At 36.0% G+C, this 27433-nt stretch overlaps 1 protein-coding gene across 9 annotated transcripts; it reads right to left on the bottom strand.

Annotated features, from left to right (window-relative positions):
• On the bottom strand, positions 1-27433 carry PMCA (plasma membrane calcium-transporting ATPase 3). Of its 9 annotated transcripts, XM_068297213.1 has the most exons (19): positions 25654-25750; positions 22736-22907; positions 22480-22674; positions 22113-22399; positions 21826-22036; positions 21070-21111; positions 20389-20807; positions 20078-20320; positions 19777-20018; positions 19266-19710; positions 19116-19203; positions 18740-19053; positions 18473-18671; positions 18132-18343; positions 17916-18067; positions 16504-16642; positions 12972-12983; positions 2764-2832; positions 1-1286 (listed from the first exon to the last, which is right to left on the bottom strand). In XM_068297213.1, exons 2-19 carry the CDS (start codon positions 22890-22892, stop codon positions 1065-1067), a joined length of 3648 nt encoding a protein of 1215 aa, XP_068153314.1. In that variant the 5' UTR covers positions 22893-22907; positions 25654-25750; the 3' UTR covers positions 1-1064. The 9 variants fall into 9 exon arrangements, with proteins under 9 accessions (XP_068153314.1, XP_068153315.1, XP_068153316.1 ...); XM_068297214.1 differs by lacking the exon at positions 12972-12983; XM_068297215.1 differs by lacking the exons at positions 12972-12983; positions 21070-21111.

A 27433-nucleotide genomic window follows, 5' to 3' on the forward strand; every position in this document is an offset into this window, starting at 1 on the left:
TTTAAATTGTTTCATTATTGACTCATTTATTCATTATATGTAATGTATGTACGTAATAATAATAATAATAATAATAATGGCTTAGACGCAACTTTCATACAAACACACACACACACATACACATACATATACATCTAGGTATACATTTGACATGTACTTGCATTCATGTATATGTATGCACGTATGCATGTATGTATGTATGTATATATGTGGATTTGGATTAGTCCGTTGTTTATGCATTTTCATGTATGTGTTGCGTGTCTGTCTGTTCTTGTGTTTGTGAGGAGGAGGGGTGGGGGAGGGGGTAGGAGTTTTTAATCATCAACTTTCAGTATCTTTAGGCCACTCGAATTTATTTATTTAAATAACTTTTGTTTTTCGCATTTGTGTTGTTAAATTGTAAGTACGTAATGCAATAATTTATGTATTTATGTATGTTTGTATGTATGTTTTGTATGTATGTATATGCAAGATAATCTAGTACCGATTGGAAGTTTCACCATCATGCGTTTTGTGTTTGTAGTTGTTGTGATTTTTTTTGTTTTGTTTTCTATGTAGAGTTGTCACCCGCGCAATTTGCTGTTGTTGCAGTCAATGTGATTGTTGTTGTTGTTGTTCGAATTTTAGATGGAAATTCGAAGAATTTAGATGCGCAGGTGAGAAGAGTGCGGCTGGCTGGCTGGCTGTCAATGTTAACGATAACCGATAACGTGTTAAAGTAACGGGGAAACCAAACCAATATCCCATATCCTTGTTGGAAATTAACCGCGCTTGTGCTAATTGATTGCGATTGATTCGAGATTCTCTACAGATAAGCTTGAGGTTAGTACGTATGTATGGTTTTGGTTTGGTTTGTTTTCGTTTTTGTTTTGGTTTTAGCGCTCTCATTTACTCTGCAATAAGTATTTGTTTGGATTTTGTTTCCCTTTTGCTCACTAAGTATGCATGTATGTTGTTGTTGCTTTTGTTTTTGTGGGTTGCAAGTGTGGATGCGGATATTGTTTTCTTTTTCTTGTTTTTGTGTGTTTGTTTGTTTGTTTCTTTGTTGTGTTTGTAAATGAGCTTTACACAGCTGTTTCTGTGTGACTGTGGGATGATAACCGCTCAACATCGATTTCGGGTATGGTCAGCTCATCAGGTATATTATCAGCATACTCAATGGAAGATGTCTCCGAAAGGCGTTTGCTCAGCGAAGTCTGCTTGCGCAGCACCTCTGCCAGCGAAGTGTTGGTGTGCTCACCATAACGGGCGTCAAGACCTTGCCGGAAGGCGTTCACCACGCGAATCTAAGCGCAAGTCGTCGAGCAAAAAAGAAAAGAACAACACCGATAACAGTGACAAAAGAGACAAAAACAACAATTTGAGGGAAGTACAGGTACATACAGGTACACGTACAGGTACGTACAGGTTTTTAATCAGTCAAAAATTAAATGCAAACAGAAAATATAACTGAACCGAACGAATCAAATTGCGAATGCATCATAATTATGTTTTTGTGTACATTAAGTATGTGTGTGTGTCTCTATGGGTGTTAAACCACACACATACAAACAAAAACACAAATTGCGCAAAAAAGCAAAAATAATAAACTTAATTTGCCAAAAGCAAAGGCATAAAACACAACATTGTCACAGCTGCTAGTCAAAAAAAAAAGAAAAGAAAAATAATAAATAAATAAAAATTGGATGCAAACGGATCGGACGCACGGACGAATCGATTCAATACGAATACCAGGGCTCCAGGAACCGCTAACCAGGAGCAGGAGAAGCAGCAGCAGCATGTCCGACATGGGCCGAATCATCTACGTTCCATTTATTTATCCTTTTTTGTTTTAATCATGCAAAACAACAACAAGTCTCAAAATCCAAAAATCAATATTATGTTTAGTACTAAAGGTAGCGAAACTTGTTACTTAAAGAACACTTTCAAGCCAGTAGTAGATTAAACATGTGAGGGTAGGCAGGCAATAAATACAAACTTAATTAAGATATGTAGAAGATAGATAAACACAAGAAAAAAAGACTCAAAATAATGAAAACAAAAAAACGATCAGAGAAGATCGAAGTAGAAGAACACACATATCCAAACAATAAAATTCTTCGGGTTCTCCGAAGTTGGCCTACTGGATTAAACAGGCCGACAGACAAACCCTTAGAACCAAAACCGGCCATCACTTTTCCAAGGTCTAAAGAATTTCGAAAGATGAAAGTCCAATTGGCGAAGTGACGGCACAATTTTGGCTATATGGGAATATATATAATGCAAATTTGTCGTCCTGCGTTTAATTACTTTACTAGATACAGTTTAGCTACTACTCAGAAAGACAAATGATGATTGAGAGGGTAGTGAAAGGGGAAGGAAAAAGAAGAAAAAGTGAGAGATTTATAGCAGGCAACTAAAAGACCAGGCTATACTCGTCTATAATAGACAACAAAAAAATTCTCTGCTTCATACTAATACTTTGTTCTGATCAATAAGGACTTTAAATAATTTCATTAAGTACTTGAGTCGGACGGAATCAGCTGTTTAATACTTAAAATTTCTTTATTAAAAGTTCACCTTTGTGCTCTTCGGTTTGTCAATACAAAACGGACGACAAGACAAGATCAGAAAACTGCTCAAAAGTTTCGTATCAGCGATTGGCAGCTAACTTCTTTTTTTTCTTTTGATTAGAACTTATTCTCTTTATATATACTGGGAGAACTGTTTCATATATGTCGGCTCTGTTTTTGTAAATGATTAATAAAATGGTGAAGGGCTTACAGCTTGATCAGTGTTGCTCTTGCTATATGGGACCGGTATCAAGCGTTCTTGCAATTCGCCGCCTATTACCTTTAAAATTGGAGAGAGAAAAAGTAAAATAGAAAATAATAAGTGGGAAGAGAAATACAGATACAGGTTGAATTCGAATTTAAGTTTTAGTATAGTGTTTTTGCTACATAGATTTATAAATTAGAGTTATAGCAATATATATAATATATATATATATATACATAAATACACATATATTTACATACATACACATAAACATATATAAATACATAAATATATGTATAGTAGTATATATGTATATATATATAAATATATGTATATTTTGCATAGATTATAAATAAATTACAATAGAATAGGAAAAAAAAAGGCAGGATAGCAGGGCACTACAGGGGTAAGGATATAGGGGGATAGTGGGGTGGGTTGGGGTGAGGTTAAAGTGGGAGGAGGGTGCAGTGGGTGATATTGATGTTTTTGGGTGTGCAAGTGTTTTTTTTTTTTTTCTTTTTGACTTGGATTGGAGATAACGATAACTAAGTAAATACGACAGCTTCAGGTTCAGATTCACGTATGTATTAATAATAATAATAATCAACTATTACGTAACACAACAAACATCATTACGATTATAAGTCGTACAATGTTCTTTCGAGTCGAATTTGACGTATCCGTTACCGAAATCTAATTTCATAATTTGCCAGATAGTACAAATGAATAAAGCGAGAGATATTCGTCAATGTGTGTGTGTGTGTGTGTGTTTGTGTGGGTGTATCTGTTTTAGATTCCTTGTTTCTGTGTGTGTGTGTGTGTGTAGGTGTTTGTGTCTGTCTGTGATAGAATGACTGGCTAAACTGAGACAGAGACAGAGAGAGAGAGAGAGAAAGAGAGATCAATTACCAATTTCTAATGGGCCATCATTTGCTTACATGTATGTGTATACTTATAAATCGATGCCGGCGAATCCATTCTGGACACGACAGCTTTTAAAGTGGACAAAAAACTTCCCGATGGACTTCAAGAGAATTGCAGGAATGTCACCAACAAGCTTAACATAACAATATGTATATATGTATGTATGTAGCTTATGCATATTTGATCTTCTATATGGTGAGTGGGTGGGGGGGTTTACTTGTACTTGCCGCCGCACCTTTTTCAGTATCGAATTCAGTAGCTTTATCGATATCAGATATCGGTATCTATGTATGTATGTTTGATGGTATCCACCCCCGTTTGATATCCATCCATATCAGTGGGCTCGCGCTCATTCACACACACGCACATTCGCACGCACGCCACGCAATTAGCAAATAAGGATGCATTTGATGTACAGGTACAGTTAGTAGTAATACGAGTGTACCACAATAGTTATTAATTAATTTATACAAAAAATAAGAAGTAAAGAATATAAAAAGCATGCTCTAAATAACATTTTCTATGTGGTAAGTATTATTATATACACTGTGGAGCACAACTATAAGCGCACCCCCCTTTTTAAGTGTAGCGTTTAAAATAGACGGAATAGCGGAAAAGTGTAAATGAGGAATTAAAGATAATTGAAAATATAATTATTTGAGATCAAAACAAAATCAGCAATAATAACGGTACTTTTGTTTTCTTCAAAAATTCTGTTTTTGGACTGGTGCATAACTATAAGCGCACCTATTACTCTTTCATTATTTCGTTCGTTTTCGACTTGCGCGCATCAATTAAAGTTGGAGAATTTTTTAAAAAGCTCAAATTTGAGAATGCCACGTGGTGCATACTTAACTGAAATAGAGAAAGGGAGAATCCTATCCCTTTTTGATGAAGGACTATCCAAAAGGGAGATTGCTCGACGGATTGGTCGTTCCGATTGTGCTGTGAGAAATTTTTTGAAGGACACAGCAAATTATGGTAAAAATAAAACAGGAGGCCCAAAATCAAAAATTTCGGATCGATCACAGCGACGGATCATAAGTTCTGCCAGCAACTCGATGAAGACGGCACGTGAAATCGCCAAAGAGTGTGGGCAAAGTGTGTCCCGCTGGACAATTCACAGGGTCTTGAAGAAGTCAAATGTGATTAAAAGACAAAAGCTTCAACCAGCACCTCGGTTGCTAGACCGACATATTGCTGGACGCCTGGAATTTGCCAGGATAAATATGGCAAGGGATTGGAAAAATGTACTAAAAACAAAGATTATATTTTTGGTACGTCGGTTTTGGAATTTTAATTATTTTATTTTTACAGACTATTTTTTCTGACGAAAAAAAGTTTAACTTGGATGGTCCCGATGGCTTCAACGGATATTGGAGGGATTTGCGAAAGGATCCACGATATTTCTCAAAAAAGAAACTTCGGAGGCGGTTCTCTTATGGTCTGGGGTGCATTTTCCATTAATGGCTGCTTGGAATTAGCATTTCCCAGCACCCGAATGAACTCTACGGAGTATGTTGAAGTGTTGCAAATGAACTTAGTGCCGGTAATTAACAGAAGAGGAGCAAGGAAGTGGGTATTCCAGCAGGATAATGCCGCTGTGCATCGAAGCCGGGAAACATTGCAGTGGTTGGCGACAAGGAAAATTGAAGTTTTAACATGGCCATCGTGCTCCCCCGACCTAAATCCAATGGAGAACCTATGGGGTATCCTTGTGCGGTCTATCTATGACAAAAACAAGCAATACGACACAATACGAGAGCTGAAGGCCGCCGTTATAAGGGCTTGGGAACTAATTCGAACAAACACCCTTGAAAACTTAATTTCTAGTATGCCCAATCGCTTGTTCGAGCTAATCCAAAATAATGGAGGGTATACTCATTATTAAACCAAAAAAAAAAGTACATCTAATTAGTTAGTAATAAGTATAAGACTTAATTCTAACTTTTTCTAAGTGCGCTTATAGTTATGCACCAGTCCAAAAACAGCATTTTTGAAGAAAACAAAAGTACCGTTATTATTGCTGATTTTGTTTTGATCTCAAATAAATCTATTTTCAATTATCTTTAATTCCTCATTTACACTTTTCCGTTATTCCGTCTATTTTAAACGCTACACTTAAAAAGGAGTGTGCGCTTATAGTTGTGCTCCACAGTGTATATGTATGTTTATGTATATTATTAGAGTACATAATTATCGGTTTTTGCTTTTATCGGAGAAGCAGACTCGAGAGTTCTCGGATTTTTTGTGAGCATATTGAGTGTGTCTGGCTTGGTGGATATGTTTGTTGGATCGTCGTTTGCCTTGATAAATTCATTTCTTCAGCCGCACAGAATAGTAATACGATATGTCGGACAGTGCAATGAAAGGTCGGTATCTCGGTATCTGGTGGAGGGCAGGGGGCATGTATGTATGAGGTCGGATTCGGGTATAGGTGTATTCGATTCCAGGTTCCAAATGGCAGGCCACGAGACACAAACCACCCACAAGGACCACTGATCAGTGGAGGGAGGGGCTCTTATGTACCAACTGTATGGCGGCTAAGAGATAAAGCATGTCATGATCAGTCCAGTTTGGTCGAATGTCAGTGGTCAGGAGGATGGGAGTGGGGATGGAATATCTTATTATCGCTCAGTATTTCAGTTTTTCAGTTTTTTGTGTGTTTGTTTTCAACATTTTGCTCCACAGTTAATAAATTTCTAAATTCGGGTTTCATTCTGTCCGTTTCTGTGCTGATTATTCTCGTTGTGACTACGAATTTGTTGTTGCAATGTTATAGCGATATCGGAGAAACCAGGACCAGGACCGGGACCGGGATTGGGGCCAGATGTAGATGCATTTGATGTGGGTGCTTGGGAAGTACGTCCGTTGTGAAGAGTGCGCTGTTGCTGCTGGGGATCTTCGTCAATGTAAGATATGTCAGAGGGCAACTGCTGTTGTTGTTGCTGCTGCTGATGCGGCTGTGCTGGCGACTGTTGCTGCTGCTGCTTGCTGCTGTAATTGGGGCTCAGCAAGTTAAGATTGTAAAGCGGGTGGCCAGCACCACCGGTCGGCATGCCCGTCCTGGGACTGCGTAAGCTATGCAAGCTGTGCATTGAGCGCCGCTCGTTAAGGTCTTCCAAAGTTGAGCGGAAAGCACGAATCACGCGCAACTGAAACAAACGAAATTAGACAACAAACGAACAAAAACAGAAACATAAGGAACTAATAAGCATAATGTAATAGCAATAGGCACTCAACAATGTGTACAATGTTGTACGTGTACACATTTACAACAGGACATACATACATTAGTGTAATCGAAATACTTAAAATTAGTTCATTTCAATTTCAATTAAAACGTAAACGCAAAACAATCAATTAAATTATAACGTATGGACAAACATACATACTTAATGTAAGCTTCATTTCTCCAACAGCTGCAAATTTGTGTTAATTGGACCAACATAAGCTGCATTACCAGGGGAACTGCTCACAAGGGCGTGATGCGTATGCAAATTGGATGGCCGACTACAAATTACTTTTATTTGATACGTATTTTTCCACCTTCGGCGTGGCCGAATCTTTAAAATTTTCCTTTGCCCCTAAAGGCCAATTTATCAGACGACGATCAAGCTAGTAAGTGGAGCGAGCACGCCAGACCAGACTGTCGGACAAAGATTAGTTGATTAAGATCATGGGTTTTTGGCTCTAATAGGCATACGCATCCTGGCTAACGGCTAATGGTCATCATGCGTGTGAGGGTGTATTTTGGGTAAATAACTTTGACGGATTACGGACGAATTTGCGGACCATAAGTGTATTTGGTAAGCAATAAAGGTTACTAGTAGTGCGGACGTGGCTGAGGAAAATAATTGGTCAACAGCGTTCATTTATGGTATTACAAATTCTGACTAACAATTTAAGAAGGTTCCGAAAACGGAAGCATAAGTAGTGTATATTTTTGGGGGGAGCAAAGCAAACTATTTAAAGTTAAGAAACAAGATTATTTAGGAATCGTTAATTCAAAGTACAGTATAGTATAGCAGAATAATAGAGTAGAAATAGTAAATCAGAAACAGTGCAAAGAACGTGGAGAAAAACGAAAAGCAACTCACCACTAATATGCGATTCATTTGGGAATTGGGTCAAACGGACTTGGATACAGACTCTTTGTTAGTTTTGGCTTGTTTACTTACCCAACTAGTAAAAGTGTAGTACTTGTTCGATACATGTTCTAGTAATTCTAATAAAAATAGTAAATTAAATAAACTGACGATGCAAACATTTATGCAATAGGCTGCGTAAGAAATGTGAAAGATAGAAATACAGCGAATATAAATCACATTGAGAAACAAAGTGTGTATTACCAAGTAGTAACAAAAGAAATCAAAAGATCCGATTTTCCTCAAACCTTGCGGAATTTGTCTTTTTTGATAAAAACCCACTCACACACATACACAACACGCACACGCAGAAATACATACATACGCGATTGAACAATCGAGTTTATACTTAACAGTTCGAAGTGGAGTCGTCTTCTGCCTCAACAATAAATCCGAAACTTTAGCAACAACTACACAAATCAATTAGTTAGCATGCAAAACTTAAAACAAAAATTAAAAGTACTATACACAAATTTTCTCCTTCCCCACGAAATGTTGCAGAAAGCTATTCACACTGATTAAGTGGGCCGACACTCCATTTCGATTTAAAGCATGCAAAGACTACTATACAATGCCGCTCAACTGAATAGGTCCGCACTTGCGTGCTCTTTGGATGGCTATAACTTTTAAAGTTTCCGTCGTTTCGATTTAATTTTACTACTGTATCCAACGTTGACTTTAACGTACAGTTTCGAACAGTAGTTTTAAAATAATTGAAGAATTTTAGTGCCATTTGTAATAATGTAATTTACTGGCAAGGCGATTAGTATGAATGGGAACGTGTATTGAGACTGCTGTAATTTCTTCTGTTAAGTATGTTATAAACAAAGCAATGAATTTGCAAAATATATGCTATAGAAGCCGAGATCCAAGACAAGCAATATTTCTCTAAACCTATTCAGTTGAGCGGCACTGTATATACACATAAGTATACATAGGTTCTATGTACAACTGACGAAAGAGATGTGTATAAAGACACTTGGGCTCATCATATGGTTCTTGGTTCCTCCCAAGTGAAACAGATGGGTGAGGGTTAAGAGAGTAAAAGAGAACGAGCGAGAGAGATTGGTCCCAGATTCTTCTAAGCATAAGCAACAGGAGCAATTATGGACTGAGTGGGGAATTTTGTCTTCTAATTGTGCAGATCGGAACGGGAGACAAGGATGTGCCGCTGGGACTACGCACGATGCACGCAGATTTTTTATTTTATTTTTATTGTGAATTATTATTATGTATAGCTTTTTTGTTGGAATTGGTACTATGATTCGACTCCACGTGCATTTTTCTTTTTTTGGTTCATTTTATAGTTTTTATGGGACAAAAGATAGAATTAAACAAATATATTTTACGTACGTTTCCTTATGCTCGAATGAAGAAGTTAGCTGGACTACCTTAGCTGTTTTGTGATGTAGATAGTAGTAGTAGTAGTAGTAGTAGTAGATAGTAGTAGATAGTAGTAGAAGATAGTACAGCAGATAACAGCAAAAGTTGAGAAATATAGATATATGTATAGAGAGATAGAGAGACAGAGTGGGAGAGAGAAAGTACGTAACATACACGAAATTCGGATCGTGGATTGTAGCAGAAGACCCTTCTACGTTGTTGTTGTTGTTCTTGTTGATGTTGTTGTTGTTCTTGTTGTTTGTTGTTGTATTATTGTTGTTGTTGTTGTAGGAAGGGGTTAAACAAAAAAAATAGTAGTAGTAGTAGTAATAGTAGTAGCAGTAGCAGTAACTTGTTTTCTCGATGGTAATGCTGATAGAAATTTTCATGTTTTAAGAAAGGAAAGATCGATTGACGAGAAATTCACTTGATAAAGGGAAACCTATTTCGGTTATCTCCCAAAAAAAAAAAAAAAAAAAAAAAGAAACTGGCTGACTGACCATTTAATATTTTATGTAGATAGATAGGTTTGGGTGAAGGGTGGGGCTTGGAACTGTATGTGTATGTATATAGGACAGAGTATTGTGTCACTTTATTCATGTGGATCATGTTTGGTAGGTGGTTGGTAGGTAAAGTCTAGGGTAGTCTAGTCCACAATTCGGAAACCGAGTTCCGCATCAAGTTTGATTTTAATTTTGAACAATTTTTCTGTTTTTTTTTTAGTGTTTCTTTTTTTTTTTTGTTTTGGCGAAAGTCTACAAACTACATAACAACATTTGAATTAGCATTAATTACCTACGTATATGTATATACCTTACACAATGCAACATATTTCGAGATGTCTCCCAAAATGGCTACATATATGAAATATTAAGATATAAGTACTTACTAAACCAGCAAACGATTTCATTTCAAGTTACTCCGAAGATGTTTGGGAGCATGTTTTTTAAACTAACACACAGTTTGAAGACAACATGACGGCTCTTTGTTATATACAATCTGGCCAAAAGATTAGGACTATTAGGCTAAGGCATTAGCAAAGACCATTTTGTCATTTCTTATATTTTCTATCTGAACACGCAAGTTTTTAAGATTCAAGAATAAATAAATTATGTATTTACATCCTGAAATTTGCAGGTTTTCTGTTTTTTTCTCTTTTTTTTTTTTTTGGTTTTGTTTTGTTTGTTTAGTTTGAACGGCACTTTTGTGGGCTTAACTGGCATTATTTATGTACAACCATTTCGCGATTAATGAACCAATATTTGGTTTCAGTTTTGTTTCCTCAAAGTGAGAAAAGAGTGTAAACATTTATGAAATGATGTTTAATTCGGTTGTTTCTGGATATCTTTAAAATGTGAATAGGCTTAAGAAGCTCGAGGTAACTTTGGGAAATCATTTGATGGTTTACCTACTGGCGCTAGATCTTTGTTTTTTTTGGGTAAAATCGGTGTTGTGTTGCACAGTGTAATTTGATGTACACATTTCTATGTTATTATATATATTGTTTTGTCGATCACTGATCGATTTCATCATTTCAATTAAGTTAAACTATTGCTAATTGCATTTATTAGACAACTATCCACCGGGAAATAGTTGCAAACTTTTCGGAACCTAACTAAATATATATTTTCTACAATTTTTCATGTTTCATCATCTTCATCATATATCTGGGTATTATTAATAGTCGAATTTGTAAGTGGAGTTTTTGTGGGTAGTGTATATAAGTATGTGTATGCAGTATATAGTGTATACACTGCATTTCATCGCATTTGCGTCATCTCCGTGAGCAGCTTATGTGTCCGGAGGATTTGATTACGCGTGTTTACATTTTCTTCTTCTCAATTTAAGTATCCGATATAGAGATAATTCCGTTTAACAATTTCAACAAATTCTCATTTTGCAGCAGGGCGATATGAGTTGATTTAGGTATTATGTATGTATGTTTGTCTGTATGTATGTATATGAGAGAGTGTGTGTGAGTGTGCGAGGATAACTGCTGGGTTAGTTGGGTTTTTTTTTTAACATTTATGTAGAACTCTTGTTGCTTATTATTGCATTTGTCAATTACACTTCAGTCTCTCGTATTGGTTCCGCCGGCTTTAAAATTACAAAAATTAACAACAAATATCCGATAATTACTTTTGAAACAAATAAGGCTCAATTGAAAGCTTAATAATTGTATGCCAACACAAAAAGTATTCGAAACTAATCAAGAACAACAAAAAAAAAAAAAGAAAATAAGTATAAAGAACTAAACCGAAATCATAGATAATTGTGTGATAAAGCAGCAGCAAATTGATAATCTGAAAGCCAAGGCCAAATAATAATAGTAATAATAATAATAATAGAATGCTGAAAATTTTAAATGATTCAATGGCTTGTTGACGCCCGAAAGTAATCGATAAAATATTAAATGTAAATTTGTACACCAAAAAACACCTAGCAACTCAAAAATAGATTCAAAACATTGCTCTCAAAAACCGCACAAACATTTTCACAAGCTAAATCCACGATATTATGAAACGGATAGAAATTATACAATATACATACATATTTTCATCTTCATAATCTAACATTCCGTTCATTTAGTTTTAAATAGAGGGTTTGTAGGGACAAAAACACCTTATAAGAAGTCTTCGGAAAGTTTTAAAACTTTTTTCAGAGCCCCTTCTTGCATTCGGGATAAAAAATCAACTGGTTTGACCGAATGCATTCCACATCTTTGGGATTCAGTTGACATTCAGTGAAATCTGATATCGAAATATCTGAACAAATATCAACCTTTCCATAAATGATGATTACTGCAAAACTTCACCAGTCCGTTTATGAGAATTAGCAAGAAGAGCAAAACAATCATCTTAAACATTCATCAACTGCATTTGACTCAGTCAACACACATACTTATGTACATACATACTTACTGAGTATACCCTACAAGTGATTAAGGCCGATATGAATAAATGAATGAATGAATTATCAACTCAGTCCTGTGGCAAATCTCTCTCAGTTAATCATGTCAATGTTAACTCTCTGTTAACTGTGTCACCCCCGAAGCAGACACACACCACACACACACACACATGGCTCACACACATTATAACCCATGCACGCCAATTGAAGGAGAAGGAGGTATGTATGTAGGTAGGTAGTGAACTTTATAATTTTGCTGTGATTTATCGATAAACATAAACATAAACAATATAGTAGTAAAAACTATATATGTACATTTACAGTTTTCACAACTATGTTTATATATAGTATGTATGTACAGTGACAAGAACACAAACAAAACCAAAACGAAATGGCACAAAGAACTACATACATATGCACATACATACATACATATACATTCGTGCTCATACCGATACATACATACATACATAGATGTATGTACATATTGTACGCTTGCACCTATGTAGAACGCATGTACATACATACATACGTACATATGCAAATTATCGAACACGTAGCGACTATTCGATAGTTTTATATTAGAAACAAAAGCATCCAACGTCACGTCAATGTCTCGGGTGGGGGGAGAGGTTGGGTTTGTGAATTTCATTTTTCTGAGGTGGAAAGGGAATAAGAGGGAAGCAGGTAAAGAGCTTGGAGATCAGTAGTAGGAGGGGGGGAGCAGGGAGCTGGGAGCAGGAAGTAAGTAAGGTTTACAGGATTAGGAAGCAGTATAAGAGGGGGGAAAGGTGGAACATTACGCTGTCTAGTTGCCAATAAACACTAAATCATATAGACAATTCTTACCGGTACTGAAATCTGGACGCAAGTTGAGTTTTCGCGCAAATGTTTAATTGTATTGTACATAATTTTATGGTTTTCGGTTTTTTTGGTTGGTTTATGTATTTGCATCATGGAGCGATGCAAAAATTGATTGATTGATTTTTCAATTTATAGTGTTTATATATAGTTGAGTTGGTAATATTTATTTATCGATTTCGTTTTGTTTTTTTTTATAGTATGATATGCATAGATGTAGGTTTTTTTGTTTGTTTATATTTGCATTTTGGTTTTTGGTTCAATCAATCGATCGGGATTGGTTAAAAGCATTTAAGAGGGACGAAAAATATGAAATGAATATTATCAATTTTATATTATTTATAGAAAAGAATTTGCATCAGTAAAATGGAAATTAGATGTTTATAGGAAGAGTTGGTCCACTACGTTTCTTACATACATATATATACTCTTTTACACCTCATCTCACCTCACTACAAACATACATACGTACAATTCCATGTACTGATATACTTTACCGTGCCAATTTTCTCACTGTTAGTATAAATGAAAGTGTAAAAATACTTTATAGTTCATGCTCTAAGCTCTATACAGAGCCAATTTCAATAAATAGAAATTGAAATCAACACGATTTCAGAAGAGATTATAAGACTTGTTTTGCGGAGAAATCAAAGGATGGAATCCAACTTTAGATGAAGCCTCTATTGGCAATTGCTTGCCAAGCCTAAGGATTTTTTTGATCGCACCAGCTAGCTGGCCAATAAGTCTTTCGGTTAGTGTTAGTCCACACGGGACACAGGACCAAGGCTCCTTTTTAAATCGAGACACATTGACACACTGATTTTTTGTTGTTTTTGACATGTATGTAAAAAGAGTATATTATATACTTCGGAAAGCCGAAGAGGGGGGAAAAAGGTGTCAAGTGTTTCGGTTTATACGCATTTTTTTTGTACACAGTGTTTGTGTGTATGGATATAAGTGAAAGAAGTTTGATGGAGTTTTGTAGTTGTTGTTGTTGTTTTTGGGTATTCTTTTTCTTTTGTTTTTTGTTGTTGTTGTAGTAGATCGGTGTTGATAGCATATATGGTAGAAGACTTGTCAAAGCTTTATAAATTAAACGATACGCATGCAGTGACCGAGAAAAGTAACACGAAAGGAAATAAAAAATTATTGGGTAAACAAAAACGGAAAGGTAAAAAGTAACGTTAACTAAAACCTAAGAAAAACTATAATTGTACAATATAAAGAAAAATTATAAATTTATAGTTACAATTCAATAGAGTTGCGGAAATAGACGTGGGAGTTATGGAAAAGTAAAGTAAAGTTCACAATGCTGAGCACAGATGACCTTGAGAGAGAACTTCTCAATCATTAGATTTTTGCCTAATGGAGTGTTCTTTTTTTTGTTTAAGTGTGTGCATTTGTGTGTGAGTGGAAAAGGACTGGTTAAATGTATCTGTATCTGTTCGCTATCTGTCACAGTAATCGAATGTCACTATGCGAATGGAGTTGAGTGTGTGTATTTTGTGTGTGTGGGTTTTGTCCACCTACAGGTTGTTGGTTTGTCCTAGCACCCCTTTCAATTCAAATTTGGATTACTTTTTGGTAACTCGCGCGTGCATGTAAGTATGTATGCATATAAATCTATATGTGAGTTCGTTCTTGAATATATATGCACATGCTTTCAGTGTGTGTGAAATCCTTGACTGGGATTTGACGAAGAGAAGTCCAAAAACACCACCCACCGCCGTTACACCCGCCTCTCCATTATCTTTCTCACCCACTCACTTCTCTGCATTTTTTTTTTTTTTTTTTTGGTTTCTTTTCAAATTTCATACATGTATGCATATAGATTTCGCATTGCATAAACACATTCGTTAAATTAGAATTGATTTTTGAACAAATTCATATATTAAACTAATCGTGGATTAAACAATGCATAACAATGGATCAGTATGGGATCCGAACATGGATTCAAAATATACAAGAGACAGACATAGAGAGATAGATATACACAGACATTGAGAGACAGACAGAGAGATATTGATAGAGAAATGTATAGATAGATATAGAGAGAAAGACAAAGAGAGAGAGAGAGAGAAAGTAGGAGAGTAGGAGAACGAGAGATAGAGGATAAAAGGTAAGGAAGACATGTGGCTTGTTGTTAGTAGACAAACCAATCAAATTTTTCTACTGAAAAACAGTAAATACAATTCGAACTACAAAGTGTTGTTGTTTTTATTATTATTATTTTTTTTTGTTTTGTAAAGCAGGTAGGTACAATAGGTAGCAATTCAATCAAAGTTTGAGCTAAATGAAGCCTATTTCGATTTATCTATTTAGCTTGAGCTGATGGTCATTGTTGATCAGAATTCATAACACATATATACATACATACATAGAAAACCATCTACATAAAATAGAAAATAGATTGCATTTTCATAATAATTCGTTGCACGTTTTAAAGTTCTAGTCGATAATCCTCGGCATGCCGAAGTTACACTTTGTCGTCCGTTTTGAATATGTTAACCCATTTAATAGGGCATTTGTATATATGTATATATGTAGATGCATATATATAATGTGTATATATATATATATATATATATATGTATGTACCAATATGCGTATTATTAAGTATGTATGTACATATGTATATGTAAACAAGAATTATGCTTTAGCTTTCAACATAACTACCACGCCCCCGCCTGGAAACTGGTCTTACAAGAAGCAAGCCGAAGAATATATATATGTATTTATAAATTAAAATTGAAACATTCATACATATTACCAGTAGGTACATATGCACGATTTCTAGAAATCGCTCAATTAAATACTTCATTTCGCATTGACGTTTGACGTTTGAAACACAGGCCACTCCATTTTCGAAAAAACAGAACCACGAAATACGATAAAATTAACGAAATCATATGAAAATCAACCCAAGAGATGAATTTAAATTGCTGTCACATTATCTGCCTGCTGGTATATGTATGTATGTACATATATACCATTTATGCACAACGCAATCTCAATGAAAATCGAGTCAAATACAAATACAAACTGAATCAAACTAATCTCACGAAAAACAAAAATAAGTTGAACAACTCGATGTGAAAATGCATTTCGCCGTAGAGTATGCGAATCCTCACTGCTAACCGCAAATTCGCAAAAAACACAAAGTCGAAACGAATTGGAAAACAAAATAGATATCACCTATCGAGAATAGGCGTCTGTGTAACATATGCTGTAGTGGTACATACTATATGAATGAGTTGGACATTCTTATGTCCGATTAATAAATTAAATGTTCAGAAAAATGCACGAGTTCAAAATAAAAAAAAAAAAAAAAGTTTTTAAAACAAAATAAATCAAATATAAAAAAATTCATAGAAATAATAATATAAACTAACTGAAATGATTATAAGTAAATAATACAACTATATAATATATATATAATTGATTATATATTGATAATCAAAAATTAAACTTCACTCCTTAAGCTGAGTTATTTGAGAGAGCCAAATATAGATATACTTACTTGAGTTTGCAGGCGAGTTAGACCGCGTATCCACAGGATTTGTCCGGCTCGGGGCTTCTTGTCGGAATCAATGGAATCGAAGCGTTCTTCGCCCAAATTCATGGCATCAGTATATTCCTCTGGATGGCCGCGACCCCATCTGCAAAATTGCATTACAACTTGTTTAATCATATTCGAGTCGGGGGGCATGTGGTTAAGTCTATACATAATATTTGAAATTTTACAAATGCAATAGTGTGTGAATTGTGTGAATTAGTTTAGCATAATAATTAGGTTTATTAGTTTATAACTATTGGATTAGACACATGAGCGTTTAATTAAAACTTTGGCATGGGTCACATAAACTATACAAAAGAGTCAATAATCTTAATAATCGGTATTATCTGTTTGTTAATATACATACATATAACCGATCAAAGAAATAATTGAATTAATGATTAAATTTATGATTTTTCTTATCTTTATAAAGCTTGCACGATGAATTTAAGCATAAAAAAATGTGTTTTTTTAGTGGGTTTAAAATTTTAAGCTATTTTTGTTTTGTAGGTATATATATACATATGTACATATTAGTAAAATATATTCAATATATGTATTTACTAACTTTAGTTAAAAGACATCACAATAATTGTATTATACATCGTCTTATCAAATTCAAAAAAATTCTAACTAGTTAGTCTGATATGAATACTGTCTTTTGGTTATTCGTTGGGCGTTATATTTAATTCGATAATTTGTACATTTGTAATTTAAATTTTAAAAAATACATATTTACAATTATTATTTAAGGGCATATTTTGTGTTTTTACTCAGCCTTTTGGATATCTTTTCATAAACTACTTTTAAAAGTAGTTATTGCAGGCAGCCCTTGAAAAAATGGGTGTAGATCGCAAGTTTTTTGACTCCATTTAACGCTATTTTCAAAACTGACTTAAAATAAAGAGCATACATGCAAAGCGTACAGTATATAGAGATAGCTAGTGCTGTGCAATTGGGAATGGGTAGAGGTAAGAATAAATTTATTGCGTACGATCTAAAATACTGGTCAAAGTGTATACGAATAGTACATCAAATTAGAAAGAAACTTATATTTATACGTATACTTATGTACATATCAAAATACATATATGTGGCTTAAAGTTATCATAGAATTTTAGCATGCGAAGCAATTATAATCTTGGATAAAGCTTAGATAGTCGTCTTATTATGCTACATACATTTTGCGTTTATATAAGTATTTGTATTAACGTACTACTACCAAATGCAGGTGTCTGATACCAAGTTATACTATTTTTGTGTGTTTTGTGTTGTAAATGGAAGTGAATGCGAAAGCGTTCAACTTAAAGTTTAGAGCAAGGTTCCGGTTAACAGCAACATCGATTGTGATAATATAACATAAAACATTTACTCACGATAATATTTTGGGCAATTTTCTAGTAGGCACAGATGTGATTAATTGTCCCCAGACCAGTGTACCAACTCCAAAGAATATGCACCAAAGCCATTGCTCAAGCGTTAATGCCTTTGTAGAGAAAGCCATTTTGCCATATTGAATGATGACAACCTGAAACACGAAATGTAAATGAGTAAAAACCTTCAAAACTCAAAATTCAAAAACTTCAACTTACCTGCGATATCATTGTGAAAATCCAAATGGTGTAGAAGATGGGATTCGTGAACAGTCCCTCAATAACGTTGCGCTGGCCATGAATCTTTCTGGCATTGATTTCGTTGAACAATGTCATCATAACGAAGGTGTTAAAAATTATGGTAAAATGCTGTGTTGGCCCAGCGTTAAGTTCTTGTCCACGTCCAGACTCGATGTCAAGGATAATATCTCCTGTATAAAGAAATTGTAAAAGTTTAGGTTGATATTAAGAAATATATAAAGAATATCCATTCCATAGGCGACACAAAAATGCATATAGATATTGGTTACATCACAAAATGTTGTATAACTGATGCCTACCCACGAAGAGAAGTCCAAAAATGATAACTAGCTGATATAAAGCTTGACCCAAAATGTTTTTCATCATGGTCTTTGAGATTAGGGGTTTTGTGCGGCCATATGGCTTGCGCAGCAAGAGGTCTGGAGTCGGTAGTTCCGTAGCCAGAGCAAGGGAAGCCAAGGTATCCATAATCAGATTAACCCATAACATTTGCACAGCCTGAAAAAGAAAGAAATAAGCAAAATTACGAACACAATTCGGATGAAAAAATTTCAGATAAAGCATACTTTAAGGGGAGAGTCCTGAATGGCACATGCACCGATAAATGCCACAATTACAGCAACCACATTAACCGTTAGCTGGAACTGCAAGAACTTTGCGATCGAGTCATAAACATTGCGTCCCCACATTACTGCTTTCACAATACTGCTGAAATTGTCGTCGGTAAGAATAATATCTGAAGCCTCCTTGGCAACGTCAGTGCCAGCAATGCCCATGGCGAATCCAACATCAGCCTTTTTCAATGCGGGACCATCATTTGTACCATCGCCTGTGACAGCGACGACCTCACGGTTTTCGCTTACTGTGCTGTCAATAATGCCTGACAAATGGCAAATATATGTATAAGTGAAATCCCTTGTCATTTCTCCCAAAACCACATACCTTTGACCAATGTGTACTTGTCAGTGGGAGAAGAGCGAGCCAGCACACGCAACTTTGGCCAGACTTTATCAATGAGATGTTGCTGAATCTGAAAAATGAAATGAATCGGCATAATGCATGCTAATTAAAATGTCAAGTGGCGTTACTTACATCGCCATTGCTGTCGCGAATACGTCGGTTGAACTCCTTGCCCTCCAGGATAAGAAAATCATCGTTGGGTCGCAAAATTCCGCACTTGCTGGCAATCGAACGGGCTGTATTAATGTTGTCTCCAGTGACCATGCGGACAGTGATGCCTGCACGCTGGCATTTACGAATAGCATCAGGAACTTCTGGGCGCACTGGATCCTCAATTCCAACGACACAGAGACAGGTGAGATTTGTCATAATATTCTCCTCGTCATCCCAGTTTGGCTCTCCATCAATGTGAACTTCGTTGACTGCAGCTTTTCCGGGCACGAAGTCGCGGTAAGCAACTGAAATAGTACGAAGACCGTCACAGGCCATTGGTTCAATCACTTCTCGTATTAATCGCTCCTGCATATCCCGTGTGAATTTCTCCAAAGTTCCCTCATGGCCGTAGATAAAGGAACACCTGAAAATGTGAAAATGGTTACATGCAAAATGGTTACACAACACCCTGGAGAACTTTGGAACTTACTTCTTCATGATGATTTCGGAAGCTCCCTTGGTGTATAGTCGATATCCGCCGTTAGGTCTGGGTATCACTGTACCCATGCTCTTGCGCACCGAATTAAATGTGTAGACACGTGTAAACCTATCCTCGGGTATTTCATCACGAATTGATTGATATTTGACGCCCAGTCCCTGAACGAAGCCCAGCAAGGCGCACTCGGTCTTGTTGCCCACTTGGATGGGCAAATCACCGGGGTTTTGACCAGGCTATAGTGGTGACCATAATAGTGAGACATTGAATTGGGAAAAGCATCCATCGATCTTACCATTATGTTTGACGTGTACGCCGAGTTTACGGAGATGCCCATTGTGATCAGATTGCCCACGTGCTGCGGTATATCATTCAAAGTTGGCAGCACTTTGCACAGTTTCTCACAAATGTACGATTGCACAACAGTCATACGATTAGTTGTAAGTGTACCAGTCTTGTCAGAGCAAATGGCAGTGGCATTGCCCATCGTTTCACAGGCGTCCAAATGGCGCACCAAATTGTTATCCTTCATCATTTTCTGTATTAAAAGAATGCTCGAATAAGTGATCGGATGATCAAGTGATCAGATGGTTGGTGCCCACTCACCTTCACCGAATAGGCAAGCGATAGCGTTACGGCTAGCGGAAGACCTTCGGGCACAGCCACCACTAATACTGTGACACCAATAATCAAGTGCTTGACCAGATTATTAGCGTAGGTATTCTTCCAGGGCTTTTCGTCAATGACAAATGTCTTAATGCAGAACTGGATAATCAGAATGATGACGGTAAGCACGGCAATGGTCGATCCAGCATAACCAATTTGAATAGCCAATTTGGTCAGTTTCGCTTGCAACACAGACTTCTCCTTCTTGTGACCTGTTTCCACAGCTGATGTTGACGACTGCTGTTGCACATGATTGCCATCTGACTCGGATTTAATTGCGTCGCCGCCACCTCGAGATGCTGGTGGAGCTTGTGGAGCATTGGACGTCGGTTTTATTGGCGTGCGACCATCGTTCTCACCTGCATGGTCATGGTCCGCAAATCAGTCAAATTTAAAACATTTCATTTCATCATATTTTTATAGTTCTTAGTCACACATAAATCCCTATAAACTTCCACCCAATTTTCACTTAATATTTGTGTCAAAATACATACAACATATGAGAATTTAACTCGTTTCAAAACCCGAAAGGACATGCTAGGACAAAACTGAATGGATGATTGGGCCGGACATATTTATATCTACATAGTTGGACAAAATTTAGAATATTATGAAATTCACCTGTCAGACTCTTGCTCTTTTGCTTGTTCGCCTTTTTAGCTTCTGTATGTAAAAGTCAAAATTACAATTCACGATGTTCAATCATTCCATTATGTTGATAATAATATCAATTTTACATTCAATAGGGATTCACAGGTGGTTTATTTTTGGTTTTTTTTAGGTTTGTTGATTTTTGTAGTTTGTTGGTGTTTGGTGGTTGGTTGGTAGTTGAGGGTAGATGTTGAGGTAGATGAAGGAGTTCAATGATGGAGCAATCAATTCACGTCATGCAAATCACGTATGACAATTGGAATATGAAAATATAAAATAAATAAAATAAAAACAAATACATAATATAGATTATTCATAGCAATATAATTAATAGGAAGTCACATTTAAAAACACCGCGCAAAACTACGTTCATGTTTGCCACCAAATATTTTCTAACACATGTGGAAAAACTTGAATTTAAAATACTGCCCAAAAAAAAAAAAAAAAAAAAAAAACAACACACAACAATTGTAAATTAGGTCAATCCTGCAGTCTATGCATATTTTAGTTTCCCCCTTCGATTCCTGACTAAAAATCAATTAATTACTACTATTACTCATATATTTACAAATTCCCTTATATACTCATTTGTGACAAGTGACAAATGTGAACAGACATAATCTGAAGAAATTGAAGTAATTTGGTCAGTCGACTTGTAAAAATATTAGCCGAGTTCTGCTTCTTCAGAGGTCTTTAAAACGGCTTTTCATGCTCATAGTTACATACCCTTTTTCATCTTTTTAATTTCGGCCTCCTGTTCGTCGACGGCAGCACCAAGAAGGGTAAAGATAATGCCAGCCTGCGAGTTGACTCCGACTGCGGTAACAATCATTTTTCCGCTACCCTCCATAACATGTGTGCCAGAAAGAACCATGGGATCGACGTCAGTGCCCTTTTTAACATGATCGGACTCGCCAGTTAGTGAGGATTCGTCCACCTATAGCAAAAAAAAAAAAAAAACATTCATAAGAAAATTGGTCCCCTTGTTTATGGGACATTGTTTATCCATTTACCTTCAAGTCGTTGCTTTGAATGAGGCAGCCGTCGGCCGGTAATAGATCACCATACTTGATCTGAGCAATATCGCCCACAAGTATGTCACCGACCGATATTTGGCACACGTCACCTCCGCGAATAACGGAGAACTTGTGCTCGCCTTCAATGCGACTCTGTAAGCCACGGAATTGCCTTTCCTTGGAGTAATCATTGAAGGCCGTCACTATAACAACCACAATAACGGAGATTAAAATCGCAAGACCCTCAATCCAACCGTGGTGTTCTTCTTCTTCTTGCAATACAGCTGTATAAAATCAAAGTCAAAAGAAATCATCAATAACAAAAATGAGAAACAAGATAAGATTATAGCATGCCAATACTTACGCGCATCCTCGTCGGCGGGTTTGTAAAACGATAAACCAAGTGATACTAAAGCAGCTACCTCTAAGATAATAAGCGTGACATCCTGAAGGGCCTCCCAGACTAGCGTAAGAAACGTTTTCGGTGGCTTCGGTGGTATTACATTCGATCCGAATGTCTCCCGTCTATGTTCCTCATCAGCTTTCGAACCACTCAGGCCTACAAAAAATCATCAGCACATAAGTATTTCTATCCAGACCCTTTTAAAATGTTTAATTACCTTCATTGGGAGATGTGTATAACTTTTTGCACAACTCATGAATACCACCGAATTCGCTGATTTTTGCTACACCTTCCCTACCGCGAGTCTCCATGAGCTCGCGTAATTGCTTAAGTGATATCCCATATTGCGCAGGTCTTCCATCGATTGTGGCCATTTGTTATAATAAATTCTAGAATAGGAAACATTACAATTGTTACCATTGTTGCCTTTTTGGGAGAGTTCCCTGCATATGAATTCGAAACTAGTCATTAGTATTAGCTATGAGAATGAATAATATAATTTCACAACGTGACTTTGTATTTATCTGATTTTTCAGGAAATGGTCTAATGAGTTTCTTTCTGTATAAAGTCTTTTCTATATTTTCCTGGCAAAAAAATTGTTTGAGTCTGTTAAAAGAAGTGTAAGTATTATATCTTACAGTTAGTCACCCGAGTTGCTTTAAGATATTATTAAAATATCGAACAACTGTTTTTTTAAATAACCGTATGCGTCATATTTTCTTGTTGTTACCTAAGAGGATCAATGCCAGGTCATATTTCAGTTCAGAAAACAAAAATTAATATTAATTTTCAATTCCCATACAGTTCGACAAAAAATAAAAACCAGTCTAATGTACAAATTTATGGACATGTGTGGCGAGTCGTGTCACGCACTTAACAATCATGTGTATATAGGTACATATGTATATAGATATATGTGTGAATACATATCAAAATAAATCAGCATTTCGCCTGGGAAGAATTTTTTCAATGCTAGACACTAGACCAGGCGGAGCGGCAAAAAATGAGAGGGAGGGCGAGAGATCGAGAGAGAGATGGCATAGCAGCAGACATCTGTAAATATAATTTTTAGCAATCATGGCCATAGGAACAAAGTGAATCGAAACGGACAGAACACCAATCTTAGTGGACTGCAAGGAGACTGTAGGCAGTGGTGTGGTCAGTTTTGGATCTTAATGTTCTACCCTTTTGTATATATCCAATATACATATGTATGTATCTATAAACATACATACATATGTATGTACGTTTGTAACAAATCTATTTTTATCTGTTTCATTTCCGCATGCTACAATTACATTCACAAAGGAGAAGTCCGTCCAAATTGAATTTGTTCTCTTTTAATGATTTTGTAAATACAAAGTGTGCATACTATCTACTAATGTTTTTTTTTTTTTTTTTTTTATCATTTTTTGCTGAAGTCAAAAATCCTATTTCAAAAATAGAATTCACCTGAGTTTTTTCCCAAACCAAAGAGATGGAAAACTATCGGCGAAACCGATGAACGTTTAAATGTGTTGACTATCAAAATCATATGTGACAAAGAAATAGCTCTGTGTATGTACACATACATATGTATGTATGTACATATGTACATTAATTGATGTCATGACATCGAAAGTAATGCCGGCTGTCTGGTCGGGATTGGATGACGACAGCGATAGGCTACTGATAAGTCTATGACGCCATCATTCGCTACACTTATCACATGCATTTTGGTGACGAGTCCGATTTTCATCTAGACAAAAGTGGATCGGTCTGGTTTTTGTGACTGAATAAGATTGTGAATAAGTAGTGCGCTTTGCAAGATATGACTATGCCTATCGTACAAAAAAATTTGGATGTAGTTAGCTTGCTTTACAAAAGGAGACATATCTATTGTCCTTCGTTTAAATTATGAAAAAGGACGTTTTATAGACGGAGTTTTTAGTATCTCCGACAATTGTTCCTAGGTGTCAGGGTAGTCGCCCGCGAGCAGATCCGTCGATCAGGTAGACAGGGTTGACTATATGTGATGTAGGTACGAGTGGTCTTAAATATTTGTATTTATAAGTATAGAACTTGTCACAACACGTTTTGATACGATCATGGTAGGTAAAAAGCGGTAACAACTGATTTTAGTCGGCATTAAATTGTCAACATTAATGACGTCAAACACAAAAAAAGATATGGCTATTACGGCAATAATCAATCTAATCAGATTTCAATTCAGGGGCAGGCAACAGCAATAAGATGTATGCTCCAGTTTAGCGCCTTGTACTTTAAAGTCGTTTATTTTGCAGAAGTAGAAGAGTGGGAAGGCGGGGGGAGGTTGCCGCTCACACTATATCTTTTCTCTATTCTTGTTGCTGTTGCCCGGGCGCGGGCGCCATGTTTCTCTACACATAATAGTGTATATTCTTTGCCACGCCTCGTTACAAAAATTTTTATGCATATGTATATGTATGTACAACATACATACGCATTTATTTTAACTGACACTTAACTCCCACAATTTGTATTTGGGAGAAAGGCTGGCAGGATACGAACACACACGCACACACCCACAAGGCACAGTTTCACATGTACATATGTATGTACGTATACACGCACACCAATACACTCAACTAATATGTATGTGAATGAACGTGGCCAGTCCACCTCGATTCGGGACTCGATTCGCTTGGCCAAAACTGACATCACACAGTGAAAACAAAATTACGTCATACAGCACTGTTAAAATTGTGTATTGGTATGGGCATTTCTTATTGGTAATGTAATGTCATCGTTATGTCGGAATGGTCAGTAGACTTTTGGAGTCATTGCATTGGAATTTGAATCGAAATCATTATTGATTCTGGCTTTAGTCAGCGACCTTCGCCGAATTCCAATTCCAATTCTATTCAAACTCAACCAGCTGGCTTTTGAATGTATGCTGGTATGTGTGTATGTACATTGAAATTTATGTACATGTATGTACATATGTATATATGCTGGGTATCGGAATGCCAGTCGAAGGCGTGGGCGTAAAATTCTTCTTTTCACCCGATAAAATATACGAAATTTTTTTAATTTCACTTTGGGTTAACAATTGATATCAATGTTCACTTTTTTGATGCTGATGAGACACCAATCTAGGCATGTTTTATACGTACACGGCAAAATATTTTATTTTTTGTGTGTATATCGCCGCGACACGAACAAACTGCTTGACGCTCGCTGCAGGCAGTGTTGCCAACTCTTTGCTGACTTTAGAAAAAAAGCTAAATGCTGAACCTCTCTCAAAACAGCCTAAAAATTGGCTTGAAATATAGCTAGTGTTACCGCTTGTGTAAATTATGTATATATTTTTTTGACACATTTATAGGCGATTTATTTCATTCAGCTGGATAAATTTATAATTATATTTCTTTAGTAGACATCTGCAAACGAAAAATTGAATTTTATAATTACTTTTGCAATAACCGTAAAATGTTGTTATGCCAGCACTGCTTACTCCAAGGAAACTGGGAGTACACACAGTACATAGATTTCAATATACATATGTACATATATACATATGTATGTATGTACAAGTATATAGTTTTTAATTTAATTCATTGAAAAACGTGAAACTTTTATATAATTTAGATACGAATGCAATATTTTATACAGAAAATATTCAATAACAACGTCGCTGGACTTTCACATTGAGCGAAAAAGGAGACAAAAAGGCGCAAGCGCCGAATGTAACGGTTTTTATCGGTCACTATTATTTTTGTCACAATTTATTGTTCCTCTTGCTTAATCACAGTTATTATACATACGCTTACACACTATGCAGCGATTATGCCAATTTACATTAATATTCTCGACTTTAAACTATGCGAGCTCGACTCCGACTAAACGACTGGCCTGCGGCTTGCCCACGGATGGTCTATTTGTAGATATAGGAACCGTTTGTGATATGCAGTCCAGCTCTATTTGTCTTAGTTATCTCCTCTGTCGCTGTCGTTTGTTTGATTTCAGTTGATGTTGATTACACTGCGGTGTTACCTGAGCGCGTACCTGAGCGATAAAAGATAACAATAACACAAACAACCATGTAGCCTTCTACTGATCATTGTCAGTTTTAGATGCGGTGGCGGATTTACAGATAAATTTAAATAACCGTTTCCTAAAAGGAACTTATGTTTATATTTTCCACCTGCAAATTACCGGTAACTAGATTTGTCCTGACTTCTATAATACACATACATATGTAAATAATTGATATCATTTAACAAAACTTGGACGTTTTTCATATGTGAACACGTGACCCAGTTTTGACAATCTCTTGAAAAAAAGTAGTAATTGTAGAAGAAAACAGTAAAAACTGCAAAAATTTAAACTAAAAATTGTAATACTCATTAGTCTAAACAAATTTGCTAGAAAAATAAAAGCGAATAAAATCAAATTTAGCTCATCTTCTAGTATTTGGCATCTCAAACGTGCCGACGAGGGAACGTTTGAAAACGCTATAAAAGAGTGTTGCCTTAGCGAGAGAAAAAAGTGTGACAACACTGGTGCCTCTGGGCATTCCCCTAAACTGTGTCCTGGTGTCCTGGAATGTGCGAAAAATGTGCATACTGTATAGGAATGTATCTATGGATGTATGTGTGTGTGTATACATGTGTACATACGTAATATGAAAAAAAACCTTTTCAAAAGTTATAACAATTGAAAACACGTTTTCTTATGTTCAATGCTTACTAAAAATCGTGAATGTTGGCGTTTTACTGTCAGTTTTATTCCATTGATAAAAAAATGGCGTGGGTGTATGTTGTATAATTGCAACCCAGATAAATTACTATGTCAGATTTGACTCGCTGGTGTGTTTGGTATAAACGCTATTGCATTAATTTTCCTGCCATTAATAGTTGAATTTGATACATTTTTAACGCCACAAATTTTAAT

The sequence above is a fragment of the Drosophila tropicalis genome, unplaced genomic scaffold (genome assembly GCF_018151085.1).
Source record: "Drosophila tropicalis isolate 14030-0801.00 unplaced genomic scaffold, ASM1815108v1 contig_859, whole genome shotgun sequence".
NCBI classification, from domain to species: Eukaryota; Metazoa; Arthropoda; class Insecta; order Diptera; family Drosophilidae; genus Drosophila; species Drosophila tropicalis.